The following is a 19532-nucleotide window of genomic DNA, read 5'->3' as shown; positions in this document are numbered from 1 at the left end:
CCCGTTCTTTGAAACTAGAGAAAGCACACATGATAACACAAAATGTGCGTACCCCTCACAGCACCAGGGGCCAAAATCCAACAGTTGTGCCAGCTAAAGTGGCATTCTGCCACTAGTTGTTACCTCAGTTACTGCTCTACAATATTGTTTTCTCTTTCTCTTTGTCTCTCTAAATAATCCATTCACCTGAACAGATATCTCCCATTTCCAGCTTAGCTTTTCTCTCTTCTTATTTTACCTTTGGATTCCCATGACACAGAAATGGGCTCCATTGTTTCCATTCCAAGCATAACATATTCATCTAAACATCTCATTTTCCAGCACTTGCTCCCTAGCCTCCATAATACTTCATAAACATGGTGAGAATTATTGTCTCCACTTAAACCCAGGGTTGTGCTTTACGAATTCCAACCAACCTCTGTATAAAAAAAAAGTTCTTCCTCAAATCCCCTCTAAATCTACCATTTGCCTGTACTTACAGGCAGCTTTGCTGCAGTGAAATTTCTCACTGCCTCCCTGTCAGTGATCCTCATAATCTTGTATACCTCAGTCAGCCTCTTCTGCTCAAGGAAATTAAATCCAATTGATCCTAATTTTCCTTATACTTGAAATTCCTGCTCTAGGTAACATCCTAGTGAATCCCCTCTGCACCCTGTCGAAAGCAAACTTGCCTTCTGTGAAGACCAGAACTGTATGCAGTACCTTCAATATTTTATGAAGTTATCTCATAACCTCAGTGCAGTTAAATTCTTTGCAGGATTTTGACCAGAAATTTTATCAATTCCTCCCCCCACCCCCCCCGACCATTTTCTTACCATCAGCACACAAATGTAGCCTAACTCCACTGGTTCCTTCAGCGGGATTGTTGCTGCTGATTTTGGCATCTGCAGTCTCACTAATCTCTACTTAAATGTTCTGCCCTGGTTAATGTCTCTTGTGCTTTCTTCACCAACATACCTACATGTGCTGCCATCTTCTGGGAACCTTGGACCTCCACTCCTTAGGGCATTACTATTCAGTGTGTTTATTAAAAATATGGAGAGTTTATCGCTTTTGCATTTTAGTTGTTCAGCAGTAACTTTATCCATAATTTTTTTTTAATGTGAGGAACTTCCTTATAATATTTTGCTGCAAAGATTCTAATTGGTGTGTCTGATTCCATAAACAGTAGCATCCATACACTATTATGTCTCTGTCTAATGTGTTTATTCTGCTTTCTTAGGAAAGTATTTTATCAATTGATTTTAGTGAATACTTCACTGTATTCAGTGTAAAATTTGTATTACATACTGTTCCTGGGAGAAACATAGAAACATAGAAAATAGGTGCAGGAGTAGGCCATTCAGCCCTTCAAGCCTGCACTGCCATTCAGTATGATTATGGCTGATCATCCAACTCAGAACCCTGTACCTGCTTTCTCTCCATACCCCCTGATCCCTTTAGCCACAAGGGCCATATCTAACTTCCTCTTAAATATAGCCAATGAACCGGCCTCAACTGTTTCCTGTGGCAGAGAATTCCACAGATTCACCACTCTCTGTGTGAAGAAGGTTTTCCTCATCTCAGTCCTAAAAGGCTTCCCCTTTGTCCTTAAACTGTGACCCCTCGTTCTGGACTTCCCCAACATCAGAAACAATCTTCCTGCATCTAGCCTGTCCAATCCCTTTAGAATTTTATACGTTTCAATAAGATCCCCCCTCAATCTTCTAAATTCCAGTGAGTATAAGCCTAGTCGATCCAGTCATTCTTCATATGAAAGTCCTGCCATCCCAGGAATCAATCTGGTGAGCCTTCTTTGTACTCCCTCTATGGCAAGAATATCTTTCCTCAGATTAGGGGACCAAAACTGCACACAATATTCTAGGTGCGGTCTCACCAAGGCCTTGTACAACTGCAGTAGAACCTCCCTGCTCCTGTACTCAAATCCTTTTGCTATGAATGCCAACATACCATTTTGCCTTTTTCACTGCCTGCTGTACCTGCATGCCCACCTTCAATGACTGGTGTGCAATGACACCCAGGTCTCGTTGCACCTCCCCTTTTCCTAATTGGCCACCGTTCAGATAATAATCTGTTTTCCTGTTCTTGCAACCAAAGTGGATAACCTCACATTTATCCACATTAAATTGCATCTGCCATGAATTTGCCCACTCACCTAACCTATCCAAGTCACCCTGCATCCTCTTAGCATCCTCCTCACAGCTAACACTGCCACCCAGCTTCATGTCATCTGCAAACTTGGAGATGCTGCATTTAATTCCCTCGTCTAAATCATTAATATATATTATAAATAACTGGGGTCCCAGCACTGAGCCTTGCGGTACCCCATTAGTCACTGCCTGCCATTCTGAAAAGGTCCCGTTTACTCCCACTCTTTGCTTCCTGTCTGCCAACCAATTCTATATCCACATCATTACCATACCCCCAATACCGTGTGCTTTAAGTTTGCACATTAATCTCCTGTGCGGGACCTTGTCAAAAGCCTTTTGAAAATCTAAATATACCACATCCACTGGCTCTCCCCTATCCACTCTACTAGTTACATCTTCAAAAAATTCTATAAGATTCGTCAGACATGATTTTACCTTCACAAATCCACGCTGACTTTGTCCGATGATTTCACCTCTTTCCAAATGTGCTGTTGTCACATCTTTGATAACCGACTCCAGCATTTTCCCCACCACCGATGTCAGACTAACCAGCCTATAATTCCCTGGTTTTTCTCTCCCTCCTTTTTTAAAAAAGTGAGGTTACATTAGCCACCCTCCAATCCTCAGGAACTAATCCAGAATCTAAGGAGTTTTGAAAAATTATCACTAATGCATTCACTATTTCTTGGGCTACTTCCTTAAGCACTCTGGGATGCAGACCATCTGCCTTTAATCCCTTCAATTTACCTAACACCACTTCCCTACTAACATGTATTTCCCTCAGTTCCTCCATCTCACTAGACCCTCGGTCCCCTGCTATTTCCAGAAGATTATTTATGTCCTCCATAGTGAAGACAGAACCAAAGTAGTTATTCAATTGGTCTGCCATGTCCTTGTTCCCTATGATCAATTCACCTGTTTCTGACTGTAAGGGACCAACATTTGTCTTGACCAATCTTTTTCTTTTCACATATCTATAAAAGCTTTTACAGTCAGTTTTAGCTGTAGGCTTGGATGGATCTTAATGTTATTTGTCAGTGATTTGGATGATGGAATAGATGGCTTTATGGTCAAGTTTGCAGACAATATGAAGATAGGTAGAGGGGCAGGTGGTGTAGAGGAAGCAGAGAGACAGATTAGGAGAATGGTCAAAGAAGTTGCAGATGGGATACAGTGTTGGGAAGTGTATGGTCATGCACTTAGGTAGAAGAAATAAAAGGGTAGACTATTTTCGAAATGGAGAGAAAATTCAAAACCAGAGGTGCAAAGGAGCTTGGGAGTCCTTGTACAAGATTCCCGAAAGGTTAATTTGCAGATTGAGTCAGTGTTGAGTAAGGCAAATGCAATGTTAGCAATCATTTCGAGAGGACTAGAATATAAAAGTGAAGATGTAATACCAGAGATGCCTTAATTGAAGTATTGAGAGCAGTTTTGTGCCCCTTATCTAAGAAAGGATGTGCTGAAACTGGAGGGGGTTCAATGGAGGTTCATGAAAATAATATCAGATTGAAAGGTTCCTTAGATGAGGAGTGTTTGGCAGCTCTAAGTTTCAGTGGAATTGAGAAAAATAAGGAGAGATCTCATTGAAACCCTTTGAATGTTGAAAGGCCTCAATAGAGTGGATATAGAGAGGATGTTTGTTATTATGGGGTAGTTTAAAAACCAGAGGACACAGCTTCATAATAGACGACATCTATTTAGAACAGAGATGAGAAGAAATTTCTTTAGCCTCAGAATGATGAACCTGTGGATTTTGATGCCACGGTGGCTGTGAAGGCCAGGTCATTGGGTATATTTAGACAGAGGTTAATAGATTCTTGAATAGTCATGGTATGAAGAGATACAAGGAGAACGCAGGAGATTATAGCTGAGAGGGAAATGGATCAGCCATAATGAAATGGTGGAGCAGACATGATGGGCCAAATGGCCTGATTTTGGCTCCTATATCTTACGGTCTGACAGAATTCAAGTCACGCTAATCTTCATTTTCTCTTCATTCCTGTAGTTCGGAAATGGAAGGAAATCCACTAGCTTTGCTATGGAAATAGTAGAAATGCCTGAAATTGTTAAGACAAGTCCCCGTCTGAGAATTTTAACATAATGTATACATTTTAAGTTTACTCATGGAAAATTAAATTGTGCATTTCCAGAGTATTTTGGAAGATGGTTACTGGAATTTGACATAGAATGACATGTGGAAAAGTTGGACCATATATGGGATGGAAAGACTTTGTTTTGCATCCTATAATGGTATTTGTGTTCACATCACCATATTCAGACTCTTCATTGTATTAACCCTTACAATGTCAGCAGTTTCAAAAAATACTTTTTACCTCCATAAAGTTTCAGAGAGCACTTCTTTAAAAATGTTAATGTTTTATTAGCAATCTCCTTCATTGGTCTACATCTATTCTTGCTCTTACCCCTGCCTTTAACTTTTCTATTTAAAGACCTAGACAGTGTGGATGTGCAGAGGAGTTTTCCTTTAGTGGGCGAATCTAGGACCAGAGGGCAAGCCTTAGAATAGAAGGATGTCCACTTAGGACAGAGATGTGAAGGTATTTCTAAAGCCAGATGGTAGTATAATTCATTGCCACATGCGGCTCTAGATGTAAAGTCATTTAGCATATTTAAAGGGGAGATTGATAGCCAAAGCATCAAGATTACAGGGAGAAGGCAGCAGAATAGGATTGAGAGGGAATAGGATTCAATTATGATAGAATGGTGGAGCAGACTTGATGAGCCGAATGGCCTAATTTGCTCCTATGTTTTTATGGCCTTAAGGACTTTTTTTGTATTAAGACATCGTAGTGTTATCCTCAAACATTCTTGAAATAATGGCTGGCACACCATTTGGTTAGCATCTTACTTGTACCACCAGTATATCTTCATGCATTTCATGAAAGAGCACCCAATAATATTAGTTTCTCAAGGTTTAAAGGGCTGAAGTAGTTTAGAGTCCATGCCAGTTTTTAAAAATACATTATCAGCAAAGTTCATTTGGCATATAAAATGTCTTGGGGGGGGGGGGGGGGTGGGGACTGATTATACTCAGCAGTTCAGAATGTCTTGTATATCTACAGGCTGTTATTGGAGGTGGACCAATTAGAGGTGTAAGAGGAAAAAATACTTTTGGGGACAATTATATTATCCAGCTTAAACAAAATGAGCCATAGAATGTTCAGTACAATAAACCTGTGCTTCAAGATTACAAATTCAGATAAAGTGATGAAAATCATGCATTAAACAGTTTTTCAAAACAATTGTGGATGATGTTTTGTTTCTGAAACTTACAGATGGCTTTAGTGTATGTTTAACTCAAAACAGCTTCCTTAACTGGATCCAACTATAAAAACAGAAAGATTTTTTAGTGTTTTGGGTGGTGCACTATGTTCTCTATACTCTTACAGGATGCTGTGCTTTGTGATAACACACAAGAGTTTAAGATTCACATGATATGTTTCACATGACCTCATACACAAGTAACTATGGAACCTCTAAAATTTACGAGTCCTGCATTGTTATGACCTACATTCCAGAAATTTTCAAAATTCCTGACTTAACATAAGAATATGAGGTGACCTTCATTTGTTGTATCATTTATGCACTACATTATCCAGTAATGAATTTCAAATACCGTTCTTCACTACTTAAATGGATAACAGTGAAATATATTCAACATTGAATCTGCAGAAATTGTTTTCTTTATATTTCATTCCAAAGAACCAATTAAAATGATCTATATAATCCATGAAAGTAATAAACTGATTAAGCTAATTAATTTCATATAACATGATACCTGATTCATTAAACAGTAAACATTTGATTTATAAGATCATGATATCAGTGATTATGGACTACATTCTGGCTGACTGTTGATAACTAGTGATGTTTCACAAGGATCTGTTCTGGGATCCCTGTTCTTTATGCTTTTTATAAATGACTTGAATGTGGAAGTGGAAGGGTGGTTTCATAGGTTTGCAGATGACATGAAGATCGGAGTTGTTGTAGAGAGAGTAGGAGGCTATAAGAGTTTACACCCTGGCATGAACTGATTAAATACAGTCCTGGGCTGAGAAGTGGAAGATGGAGTTTTGTCTGGTAGAGTGTGAAGTGGTTCACTTTGTAAGGTTAATCTTGAAGGCAGAATATAGGATTACTGTGGAAGAGCAGAGGGTTCTTGGGGTTTAAGTCTATAGATCCCTTAAAGTTTCTGTGCAAGTTGATGGAGTTAAGGTATATGATTTGCTGGCCTTCACTAGTCAGGAAATTGAGTTCATGAACCACAAGGTAATGTTACAGCTCTGTAAAACTCTGGTAAGACCACACCTGGAATATTGCATTCAATTCTTTTCACCACATTATAGGAAGAATGTGGAAACTTTAGAGAAGGTGCAAAGGAGATTTACCAAGATGCTGCCTGGATTAGAGAACATGTTTTGTGAGGAAATGTTGACCGAGATAGGGTTTTTCTCTTCGGAGTGGAGGAGGATCAGAGGCGACTTGATAAAGGCATATGAATATGAGAGCATCGACTGAGTGGGCTGCCAGCATTTTCCCAGGTTATAATGGTAAAAGCAGAAGACATCCTTTTAAGGTGAATGGAGAAAAATTTAGGGGAGGTGTCAGAAGTAGTTTTCTTTTACACAGTGTGGTGAGAGCATTGGATATGCTGCTGGAAGTGGGGGTAGAGTTTGATACAGTAGGGACATTTAGAGATTGATAGGCACATGGATGGAAAAAAAAGGTGGAGATTTATGTGTTATATAGGAAGGATGGGTTAGATCGATCAGGGAATAGGTTAAAACGTTGGCACAATATTGTGGGCTGAAGAGACCATATTATGCTGTACTGTTCTATTTATTTGAAAATATGGGCAGATTAGCAAATCTTCCAAACTTTTTTCCAAGGACTTGGTATTTTTTTTACCAACAATGTCACTCTGCCACTCTGTCTACATGCTTGTCATTTCAATGCAGTGTGTATCCTTGGATGTTAAGCTCCCAACTATCATCTTTTTTCAGCAAGAGTCAGTAATCAGAATCGGGTTAAATATCACCAGCAATTGTCATGAAATCTGTTATTACGTAACAGCAATACATTCAGTACAATACATTCAATACATAATAAAAACTGAATTACAGTAATAATATGTAACGTTAAATAAGTAGTGCAAAAAAAGTAATGAGATAGTGTTCGTGAGTTCTATGTCCATTCAGAAATCTGATGGCAGAGGGGAAGAAGCTGTTCCAAGATTGTTGAGTGTGTGCCTTCAGGATCTTGTACCTCCTCCCTGATGGCAGCACTGAGAAGAGGGTATCTACTGGGTAATTGGGATCTTTATTGATGAAGACTGCCTTTTTAAGCCATCGCTTCTTGAAAGTGTTCTGGATGCAACAGAGGATCGTGCTCATGATGGAACTGACTGAGTTTACAATTTTTTACAGCGTACTTCAGTCCTGTGCAGTGCTCCCCGGCCCCATACTAGATTGTGATGCAGCCAGTTAGAATGCTCTCCAGGGTACCTCTATAGAAATTTGCGAGTGTCTTTGAAAGGCTAACTTTGAGGAGATGCAAAAGGATTTAGAAGGAGTGGATTGGGGCAATTTGTTTTATGGGAAGGATGTAATAGAGGAATGGAGGTCATTTAAAGGTGAAATTTTGAGGGTACAGAATCTTTATGTTCCTGTTAGGTTGAAAGGAAAGGTTAAAAGTTTGAGAGAGCCATGGATTTCAAGGGATATTGGAAACTTGGTTGGGAAAAAGAGAGATATCTACAATAAATATAGGCAGCATGGAGTAAATGAGGTGCTCGAGGAATATAAAGAATGTAAGAAGAATCTTAAGAAAGAAATTAGAAAAGCTAAAAGAAGATATGAGGTTGTTTTGGCAAGTAAGGTGAAAATAAATCCGAAGGGTTTCTACAGTTATATTAATAGCAAAAGGATAGTGAAGGATAAAACTGGCCCGTTAGAGAATCAGAGTGGACAGCCATTTGTGAAGCCGAAAGAGACGGGAGAGATTTTGAACGATTTCTTCGGTATTCACTAAGGAGAAGGATATTAAATTGTGTAAGGTAAGGGAAACAAGTAGGGAAGTTATGGAAACTATGACAATTAAAGAGGAGGAAGTACTGACGCTTATAAGGAATATAAAAGTGGATAAATCTCTGGGTCCTGACAGGATATTCCCTGGGACCTTGAGGGAAGTTAGTGTAGAAATAGCAGGAACTCTGACAGAAATATTATAAATAAAAATAATATTGGGTTATGTGCAAGTTGTGTTCCAATAATTTGTTCCAGTAAAACCCTTAAATTTGTCCAATAAGGTTGAATTTTGGAACAAGACCAAGTAGAATGTAAAAAAGTGCCAATTTCTTGATTATATCGAAAACATTGATCAGAGAAATTTGGGTTTAATTTATTTATTTTTTGTGGTGTAATATATAATTGATGTAAAAAGTTATATTGCACTAATCTTAACTGGACATTTGTTGTATTTGTCATACTGTCAAGACATAGTCTTGACCAACTTGTTTCTTCAATTTTAATATTCAAATCAACTTCCCATTTTTGTCTTGACTTATGAATTCCTTGTTTAATTGCCTGTTTTTGAATCAAATTATACATACAAGAGATAATTTTTTAAATTTTTCCTTTTTGAATTAAAGTTTCTATTTCACTAGGTTTCGGCAATAACATTGTTCGATCCAATTTATCTCTTAAATAAGCCCTTAATTGGAAATAACAAAAAAGATATCGAAGGGTGATATCAAAGGGATAAAACCGAAACCCAAACTGAATAAGTATCAGAAAGAATTCATAAAAATTGCATTGGCAGTAGCCAAAAAGGCTTTTGCAGTTACTTGGAAATCGGATTCATACTTAAGTATAGATCGTTGGAAGAATGAAATCTTCAGCTGTATTCCACTTGAAAAAATTACTTATAATTTAAGAGATAAATATGAAACATTTCTGAAAATTTGGCGCCCTTATTTACAAAAGACAGGATTAAATATATAGATGCTCTGAAGACAAAACTATTGGTTATTTGGGGAAAGAAATAAATATATATACTAAAGTTATTATGAACGCCGTGGAGCATATGGGGATCCTTCGATATCCAGGCATTCTTTCCTTTTTTTCTTTTTTCTTCTCTTTCTTTTTCTTTCTTTCTATAGGGATATGTTTGGGGGGGAGGGGGGAAGTGTTGATAACTTTTTCTTCTTCTATAATCATTGAAAATTCAATTTAAAAAAAATGTTTAAAAAAAGAAATGTTATAAATGTCATTAGAAATGGGGATGCTGCCGGAGGATTGGCGTATTGTTCATGTGGTTCCATTGTTTAAAAAGGGTTCTAAGAGTAAACCTAGCAATTATAGGCCTGTCAGTTTGACATCAGTGGTGGGTAAATTAATGGAAAGTATTCTTAGAGATGGTATATATAATTATCTGGATAGACAGGGTCTGATTAGGAACAGTCAGCGTGGATTTGTGCATGGAAGGTCGTGTTTGACAAATCTTACTGAATTTTTTGAAGAGGTTATGAGGAAAGTTGAGGGTAAAGCAGTGGATGTTGTCTATATGGACTTCAGTAAGCCCTTTGACAAGGTTCTACACGGAAGGTTAGTTAGGAAGGTTCAATCGTTCGGTATTAATATTGAAGTAGTAAAATGGATTCAACAGTGGTTGGATGGGAGATCCCAGAGAGTAATGGTGGATAACTGTTTGTCAGGTTGGAGGCCGGTGACTAGTGGTGAGGGATCTGTACTAGGTCCAGTGCTGTTTGTCATTTACATTAATGATCTGGATGATGGGATGATAAATTGGATTAGTAATTATGCAATTGATACTAGGGTAGGTGGTTTTGTGGATAATGAAGTACGTTTTCAAAGCTTGGCGAGAGATTTAGGCCAGTTAGAAGAGTGGGCTGAACGATGGCAGATGGAGTTTAATGCTGATAAGTGTGAGGTGCTACATTTTGGTAGGAATAATCCAAATAGGACATACATGGTAAATGGTAGGGCATTGAAGAATGCAGTAGAACAGAGTGATCTAGTAATAATGATGCATAGTTCCCTGAAGGTGGAATCTCATGTGGATAGGGTGGTGAAGAAAGCTTTTGGTATGCTGGCCTTTATAAATCAGAGCATTGAGTATAGGAGTTGGGATGTAATGTTAAAATTGTATAAGGCATTGGTAAGGATGAATTTGGAGTATTGTGTACAGTTCTGGTCACCGAATTATAGGAAAGATATCAACAAAATAGAGAGAGTACAGAGAAGATTTACTAGAATGTTGCCTGGGTTTCAGCACCTAAGTTACAGGGAAAGGTTGAACAAGTTAGGTCTTTATTCTTTGGAGTGTAGGAAGTTGAGGGGGGACTTGATAGAGGTATTTAAAACTATGAGGGGATAGATAGACGTGGATAGGCTTTTTCCATTGAGAGTAGGGGAGATTCAAACAAGAGGACATGAGTTGAGAGTTAGGGGGCAAAAGTTTAGGGGTAACACGAGGGGGAACTTCTTTACTTAGAGAGTGGTAGCTGTGTGGAATGAGCTTCCGGCAGAAGTGGTAGGGGCAGGTTCGATATTGTCGTTTAAAGTAAAATTGGATAGGTATATGGACAGGAAAGGAATGAAGGGTTATGGGCTGAGTGCTGGCCAATGGGATTAGGTGAGAGTAAGCGTTCAGCACGGACTAGAAGGGCTGAGATGGCCTGTTACTATGCTGTAATTGTTATCAAAAACGTATCAAATTTCCTCAACCTTGTAATGAAATATAACCAGTATTGTGCCATCAACTCTAACAATATGTTGGGCCCAGGATAGATCCTCAGAGATGTTGATCCCAGGAACTTGAAATTGATCACACTTTTCACTTCTGATCCGTCTATGAAGACTGATGTGTGTTCCCTTATCTTACCCTTTCTTAAGTCCACAATCAATTCTTTGGTCCTACTGATGTTGAGTGCAAACCAACAAGTTTGTAAATGACATTTGAGCTATGCCTAGAGAGAGTAAAGCAGTGGGCTAAGTACATATTCCTGTGCTGTACCTGTGTTGATAATCTGAGATGGAGATGTTATTTCCAATCTGCATAGACTGTAGTCTCCAGTGAGGAAGTTGAAGATCCAGATGCTGAGGGAGGTATAGAGGCCCAGGTTTTAGAGCTTTTTGATCAGATCTATAAGAATAATTGTTAAACGCTGAGCTGTAGTCAATAAACAGCAGCCTGACATAGGTATTAGTATTGTCTAGGTGAGCCAATGAGATCACACCTGCTGTAGACCTATTATGGCAGTAGGCAAATTGCAGTTGAGTCTAGGTCCTCGCTGAGGCAGGAGTTGATTCTAGCCACAATCAATCTCTCAAAGCACTTCATCACCATAGACGTGAGTGCCACTGGATGATGATCATTAAGGCAGCTCACCCAGCTCTTGGTTGATTGTTGCTCTTTTAAGTCAGATGGGAACTTACAGCTGTAGGAACAAGAGATGGTTGGCAGTTAGTTGGCACAGGTACCCCATTAAGGTCTGTTGTCTGCAAGGGTTCACTCTCTTGAAAAATGATCTGAAGCCTACAAGACCGTACCTGCCAATTTCTATCTGTGCTACAAGATTATCTACATTATTCCATATAGTACTTGCATTCAAATATAATAACTTCAGTCCTGTATTCATCATCCTTTTTGACTTTGTTCCCATATTACAATGATTAGAGAGTATTAGGTCCAGCGAAAGGATAGGCAAACTTGGATTGTGTTTTCTGGAACTTAGGAAGTTGAGGGGTGTCCTGATAGAAATGTATAAAATTATGAGAGCAAAGATAGAGTGGGTCAAATCTTTTTTCCAGAGTGGAAATGACAAATACTGTTCAGTTTAAGATGAATGTGAGAGGGGAAGGGTATTTATGAGGGATTTTTTTTTACACAGTGGTAGTGGCTAGAGAATTGCCTAGTGGGGCAGTAGAGTATTGTTAAGCTATAACCGCTAACTATTATAGCACCAGCTAACTATTATTGACCTGGGTTCAATTCTACTGCTGCTTGTAATGAGTTTTGTACCCTGTGGGTTTCCTCTCACGTTCCCAAAGGTGTACGGGTTAATTGGTCATGGTTGTAATTGGACAGTGTAATCTTGCTGTTACCTTGCTCTGTCTCTAAGATAAAAGGCAACATTTAAGAAGCATTTGGACAGGCACATAAATTTAATCGTTAAATCTTGTTATTAAAGGGAAAACTGACAGTAAATTCCTATAGACTTTACTCATAAGGTCAGAAATGCTGAAGTCAAGATCCCACAGAAGCATAAATCACTGTATACATCAAAAACATGCTAGACATTTCAAATTTTCAGTCTTGTTTTCTCTTTGCTTAGATAATCGTTCTCCACCTCGAACATGTGGCTTAAACCATTCTGATTCACTGAACCGGGGCGATCGGATTGATTCAATAGCATCGCAGATAGGGAGTAACAACAGTCAACTAAATTCATTGCTACAAATGTATGTTCCAGACTATTCAGTGCGTGCTCTGACTGACTTACAATTTGTAAAGGTGAGGCTGCATACTTTCATTGTTTTATTGTCATTTATGAAAAATGCATAGTAACAAAATCAAATGGTCTTCTTGCATCTTACAATTCAAGTTACTTTTCTTTTGCAAAAATAGGTTGTGCTTCCCTCAACACACAAAATGCTGGAGGCCAGGCAGCATCTATCGAAAAATAAAGTACAGTTGACGTTTCAGGTCGAAACACTTGGTACTTGGTGTCCCTATCACAACTCTTGGATTCTCTCTCCACCAGCTGAAATGAACCTGTATGCTTGTTTATCCTCCACCAGATCCATGCTTTCAGTTGCCAGTTCTTCGACTTTCTCATGTCTTGCAAGGATCGGAAGATTACCTATTTACCTGCTGTACCTGCTGACTCCAATGCTGGCAGGCCTGGATGTCTCCAGACTGTGATCTCTGCTGCTGACCTCAGCGGCTCTAACAATCCAGAACAGATTATAATTCCAGACTCCTCCACTATCAAAGTGGGTTCCAGTGACCTCGGACACCTCCAAAATGCCAATTGCGCAACATCAAACTCCAACCTTGACCTCCAAGCCAGGTCTTCAAGCATCGCCACTGGAACTTCCATCTCCCCTCCCCCCATTGCCACTCAGCAATCCCATATCTCTTAAGTCCCACCACCAGCTCTTGAGGCCTCGGAGACTCCATCTTCCTCTTGCCCCACCATCCCTGAACCCCTCCCCCCTCCCTAACCCTTCCTCTTAGACAATGCCAGCCCCCTTGCCTGCTCCAATCCCAGCTCTCATCTGTGCCGGGTTTTCACCATTTCCTTCAACCTTCCCCTCTCTGAGGCAGAATGTTCTGTCCTCAGTAAGAGCCTCACCTTTGTCCCCCTGTACCCAAACCTCAGTGAGTTCCGCGCCCACCATGATATTGAGCTCCTCTTCTGCAACCTCCATCTCCAAGCCAATTTCTTTGGAAAGGACTCCCCACCCCACACTGAAAACCCCTTCTTCCCATCTTCAAACTTCCTCCTCTTTCTGGATACCCAGCCCTGGTCTTCTGCCTGCTCTGGACCCTTTCATTGCCAACTGCCAATGGGACATTAACCGTTTAGACTTTAACACTCCTCTCCCCTATTTTAACCTCACTCCTTCCAAACACTTGGCTCTCCACTCCTATCTCATCCTATCTCATCATCAAACCTGCAGATAAGGGAGGAAGGGAGGTGCTGTAGTAGTCTAGCGTACTGACCTCTGCCTTGCTGAGGCTGGTGCCATCTTCCAGACACTTCCTCTTTCTTCCCCCTTGAACAGGACCACACTAAGGAACACCAGGCCATTGTCACCCATACCTTATTGACTCAGGGATCTCCCATCCACTACCATCAACTTCATAGCTCCCATACAGTGCACCTTCCATTTCTACCTCCTACCCAAGATCCACAAACCCGTTTGTCCAGCTTGTTCCTGCCCCACTGAACACATATCAGCATACCTCAACTTTGTTTTATCCCCCTCGTTCAGTCCCTTCCTACCTACATCCATGACACTTCACACACTCTTGATCTTTTCAAGGATTTCAAGTTCCCTGGCCCACAATATCTCATTTTTACTATCGATGACTGGTCCCTATACACCTCCATCTCCCACCAGGAAGGCCTCAAAGGTCTTCAGTTTTTTTTTCTGGGCACCAAACCTAACCAGTTCCCCTCCTCCACCTAGTGGAACTTGTCCTCCCTCACTCCAATAATTTCTCCTTTGACGCCTCCCACTTCCTTCAACAAAAGAGGTAACCAAGGGCACTTGCATAGGTGCCTGCTTGCCTGTTTGTTGACTCCAAGCCTATGCTGGTGACCAACCTGCACTTTTCCTACACTACGTTAATGACTGCATTGGTGCTGCTTCCTCATCCTGTGCTGAACTCGTCGACTTCACTCACTTTGCTTCCATCTTCCACCCTGCCCTCAAATTCACCAGATCCATTTCTGACTCCTCCCTTCACTTTCTCGATCTCACTCTCTCTCTCTCTCTCTCTGGAGATAGCTTATCCACCAACGTCTATTACAAACCCATGGACTCTCACAGCTACTTCGACTATACCTCGTCCCACCCTGCTACCTGTAAAAACACCACCCCCTTCTCTCAATTCCTCTGTCTCCGCCACATCTGCTCTCAGGATGAGGCTTTTCATTCTAGAATGAAGGAGATGTCCTCCTTTTTCAAAGAAAGGGGCTTCCCTTCCTCTACCATCAACGCTGCCCTGTACTGTATCTCTTCTGTATCTGTACAGTATCTGAACTGTATCCATTTCATGCACTTCTGTTCTTACCCCATCTTCCCACCACCCTCCCAGGGATAGGGATCCTTTTGTCCTCACCTACCACCCCACCAGCCTCCACATCAAGCACATAATGCTCCAAAACTTCTGCCATCTCCAACTGGATCCCACCACCACGCACATCTTCTCTCTTCCTTCAACCCCCTCATTTTCTGCTTTCCACAGGGATCACTCCCTATGCAACTCCCTTGTCACCACTGATCTCCCTCCTGGCACTTACCCTTGCAAGCGGAACGAGTGCTACACCTGCCCCTACACCATCTCCCTCACTACCATTCGGGGACCAAAATAGTCCTTCCAAGTGAGGTGATACTTCACCTGTGAGTCTGTTAGGGTTGTTTTCTGTGTTTGGTGCTCCCGGTGCTCCTGTATATCGGTGAGACCCAACATAGATTGGGAGACCACTTCGCCGAGCATCTATGGTCCGTCTGCTGAACAAGTGGAATCTCCCAGTGGCCGTCCATTTTAATTCCACTTCCCATGCCCATTCCGATATGTCCAACCATGGCCTCCTTTTCTGTCCTGATAAGGGCACACTTAGCTTGGAGAATCAACACCTTATATTCTGTTTGGGTAGCCTCCAACCTTGGTTTGAACATCAATTTCTCAAACTTCTGGTAATGCCTCCCACCTCACCCCCTTACTATTTCCTTTCCCTTTTCCCTCTCTTGGCCTTATCTCTTTGCCCACCCATCGCCTCCCTCTGGTGCTCCTCCCCCCTTTTTCTTTCTTCCATGGCCTTCTGTCTCTTTCACCAATCAACTTCCCAGCTCTTTGCTTGATCCTTCCCCATCCAGGTTTCACCTATTACCTGGTGTTTCTCTCTCCCCTCCACTTCCGTTTAAATCTACTCCTCAGGTTTTTTCCTCCAGTCCTGCAGAAGCGTCTCGGCCTGAAACATCGACTATACTTTTTTCCATAGGTGCCTAACTTGCTGTGTTCCTCCAGTATTTTGTGTGTGTTGCTCGAATTTCCAGCACCTGCAGATTTTCTCTTGTGTGTGCTTTCCTCCAACTAGTTGCTCAGTTCTTTATTGTTTATCTGATAAAGTGAACAGTCTGTTTGAACTCGGTTTATGCCTCTGTCACACAGTTACATAGGCTGATCAGATCCAACATCTGCTTTTAGAGACCAAAACTCTTGTAAGACCCATGAAGCCTTCATTGAACTCTTAAATCAGTCGTCTTAGAGATTTACAAAATCTAATGCACAAAAATAAGGCACCAAACAAAGGTTGATGTTTTTTCACCATTCTATTCAAATCAATTGTGGAAGCATTTAAGGAGAGACTATTTTTCTGGCATTTCTCAAACAATGAACTGCTGTAGCAATTTTTTTTAAAGGATGGTCTTCAGACATTTTGAAGGTTAAATGGCTGAATCCCTTTATCTCTGTTCCAACACACACAAAATGCTGTAGGAACTCAGCAGTCCAGGCAGCATCTATGGAAAAGAGTGAACTATCAGCTCTTCAGGCCAAGACTCTTCATCAGGACTGTAAAGGAGGGGGAGAAGGTTCAGAATAAGAAGGTGAGGGAGGGAGGGACGGGAGAAGTACAAGGTGGCAGGTGATAGATGAAACTAGGAGAGGGGGGAGGAGTTGAAGTAAAGAGCTGAGAAGTTGAGGTTGGAGAAAGGGGAATCTGATAGGAGAAGACAGAAGACAGAAGGGAAGGGGGAGGAGCACCAGAGGGAGGGGATGGGCAGGCAAGGAGATAAGGTGAGAAAAAAGTGGATGGGAAATGGTGAAATGGGGCCATTACTGGAAGCTGTAGAAATCAATGTTCATGCCATCAGGTTGGAGGGTTCCCAGATGGAATATAAGATGTTCCTTCTCCAGCCTGAGTGCGTCTTCATCCTAGCAATACAGGAGACCATGTATTGACATGTCGGAATGAGAAATAGAATTGAAATGGATGGCCTCCGGGAAATCCCTCCACCTTCTCTTCGGTGTGTTGCTTTGGATTTCCAGTATCTGCAGATATCTGCTGTTTGTAACCCTTTATCTCCATGACTGGTAATTTTAATGTCTTAAGCAACTTCTCAAATTCAAATCAGAATGTTTAAGTTTAGACTTACAATTGCTGTGATCAACTATTATGAAATGTTGGTACTCCATACCATTGTAATTTTGATCAAAGCTGCAAGGAAGTAAAAGTACTTTAAAATATGAAGCAAATATGTAGATTACTTTTAATGTTTCCCTGGGATTGGAATAATCTCTATTCACATAATAAGTTCTTCAAGCCCTGAGTGATATTATAATTGTCTCCTGTGTAACTTAAATGTGCATTTGATTTTTTTTCTTAACACCTGGTTTATACTTTGTATCGTTTAAGCCTGTTCATGCACAATTTTAATCTTAGGGCATTCATTTTTAAACAAGACTCAACAGATGAAAGTTATAATTTTGCTGACAATTAGTGAAATATCTTCGGGTATGTTTTTAAGTGAGGAAAGGTATCTTCAAAATATAAATAGATTGTATGTATTTAAACACATATTCAGATCTACTTTGCTTTTTTTCCAATTTATAGATTACAAGACAGCATTATCAGAATGCCCTGATGGCATCCATCATGGATAAAACTCCACAGTCGTCAGACAGTGAAAACACTAAGATTGAATTGACTTTAAATGAGATGCATGATCACTTACCTGATGAAACAGCAAATCTACTCAATGAGCAGAATTGTGTGACTCACAAGTCAAATCATAGCATGCACAATGAAGGCAAAATATAGCATAGTGACAGAGCTGCTCACTAGCTTACTGTTCGGAGAACTGCTGTGTTGTGTATGCAGGCACATGCAAGCACACATGTCCACTGTCATGAGACCAAAGAGATGTGCCTCGGCACAAGAAGGTGAACGAAGAATGACAGAGGTGGTTGAGTTGAACACTATAAACAACTGCCAAGATTCAGACAGATCCTCTGCACACTGGTGGCTTGTTATCCTTCTTTATTTTCATGTTTTCTTTTGATTTTCCTTGCACAAAAGGAGAATGGTAAATGTTGGAAAGTAGTATAAAGCACCACATTCTGGCTGGGAAGAGAAATGTGTATTTTTTTAAATGACGACCCATTGAGATTAAGTGTGAGACTAAAATTTGTTTTAAATTATGGCGTGTGATTTATGATGGTCATTGAAGGTGAATGTTCGGAATTTTGAAAATGCTTCCATTTCTCCAGCTTAATTTAGTAGGTGTTTGACATTTTAAACATCCGTTGCATTAAATGGGATGTTACTGCATATTCTATCCCAAAAGAGTTGGGGTTGCTGGGCATTTAAATTGTAACTTGAAAATGGAAACTTGATTCCACATTTGCACAAAACATCATTGACTTAATTGATTTCAACACTTGTATGCAAACTGTGAATAACACTCCAATATATATGGACTCTAGAATTCCTTTGGAAGATATAGTCATGTCTACATAGCAGGTAAATATGCCAAATCCACCAATGGACGAATGTAAAAAAAAAAGGGTTTTTCACAATTGAGAAACAAGGCTGTAACTGTAAGTGTTCTTATGGCAGATAGACTATCATTACATATTGTTTAATCAATCAAATTTGCAAGTAAATTGCAGTTTGTATTATATTGTACAAAACTGACTCTGAGGTGAAGTATTCTGACTACAGTATTCATAACTATGTATATATTAAGCACAAAAAATCTATGGATGAAGTGTAAGTTTCATAAAATTGTCAGTTAAATGACATTTATAATTAACAATGGTAAAGACTTTGTAGATTACAGACTATTTATTTTGTATATGATTTATTTGTATATTTTGTGATTTCATTGTTTTGTTTATTCTGATTCTATCATTCCATTTGGTTAAAATGGTTTTATTCTAAATGATTTTTCATTCCACTTTGTCCTTTGTGTTATTTCTCAGTTCAGTATGCATTACGGTTTTGTTTTTTCATATTGAGTGCCTCTTCACTCTCTCTGTCTCGGTTTCCTTAGAGCAGGTACAACCTGTGCAATCATTAATGGGGCTAATTATGGAAATGGAAAACGATTAACTTGGCCTGGAGTTGGTTAATGGAGTTTCTCATTTTATACTTCAAAAGTGAATAACTTTAATAAAGAAATGATTCATAATTAAATGGGCACTGAATTATTATCAGGATATGCTTAGGAACAAGCAGTTTTTCATCTAGGATAGCAGGTAAACAAAGGAGTATTGACGCTTCTTTAAATCCATTCTGCCAGTATTCACCCCTCATTTCCTTAACCGTACATAATCAAAGCCAGCCGACTCTGGAAAACTTGTAAGTGGATGAGAATGGACCAAAGACTCTGTTCATTGGGGATGCTTGAAAACGGGACCTTTGGTGTATTATATACAACTCACAGGTAAAGACACCTATATAGATGAGTGAGGTGTGCTAGGTGCAACTAATTCTTCTCTTAAATTTCAGGTGCACTCTGTTTCTTTTATCCAGGAGCTATCCAGTTTGTCTGGAACACCATTCAACTGTCGATGACGATCTTCCCTTGCTACAAGCGG

The 19532-nt window shown here is 40.0% G+C and overlaps 1 protein-coding gene across 3 annotated transcripts in view; it reads left to right on the top strand.

Annotated features, from left to right (window-relative positions):
• Positions 1-19128, top strand: part of cnnm2a (cyclin and CBS domain divalent metal cation transport mediator 2a) — a 164777-nt gene extending 145649 nt beyond the window's left edge. For 2 of the 3 annotated variants that reach the window (XM_059947058.1, XM_059947056.1), the window contains 2 exons: positions 12529-12707; positions 17545-19128. In XM_059947058.1, the coding sequence (XP_059803041.1) occupies positions 12529-12707; positions 17545-17751 (386 nt within the window). In that variant the 3' untranslated portion in view covers positions 17752-19128. Of the gene's footprint in view, positions 1-4155; positions 4323-12528; positions 12708-17544 lie in introns of those variants that run through there. The other variant, XM_059947059.1, reaches the window with a different exon arrangement.
• The last annotated feature ends 404 nt before the right edge of the window (positions 19129-19532 follow it).

The sequence above is a fragment of the Hypanus sabinus genome, chromosome 22 (genome assembly GCF_030144855.1).
Source record: "Hypanus sabinus isolate sHypSab1 chromosome 22, sHypSab1.hap1, whole genome shotgun sequence".
Classification (NCBI taxonomy): domain Eukaryota; kingdom Metazoa; phylum Chordata; class Chondrichthyes; order Myliobatiformes; family Dasyatidae; genus Hypanus; species Hypanus sabinus.
Note: the sequence above shows the minus strand (reverse complement) of the source record. Positions and strands in the feature narration are given on the sequence as shown.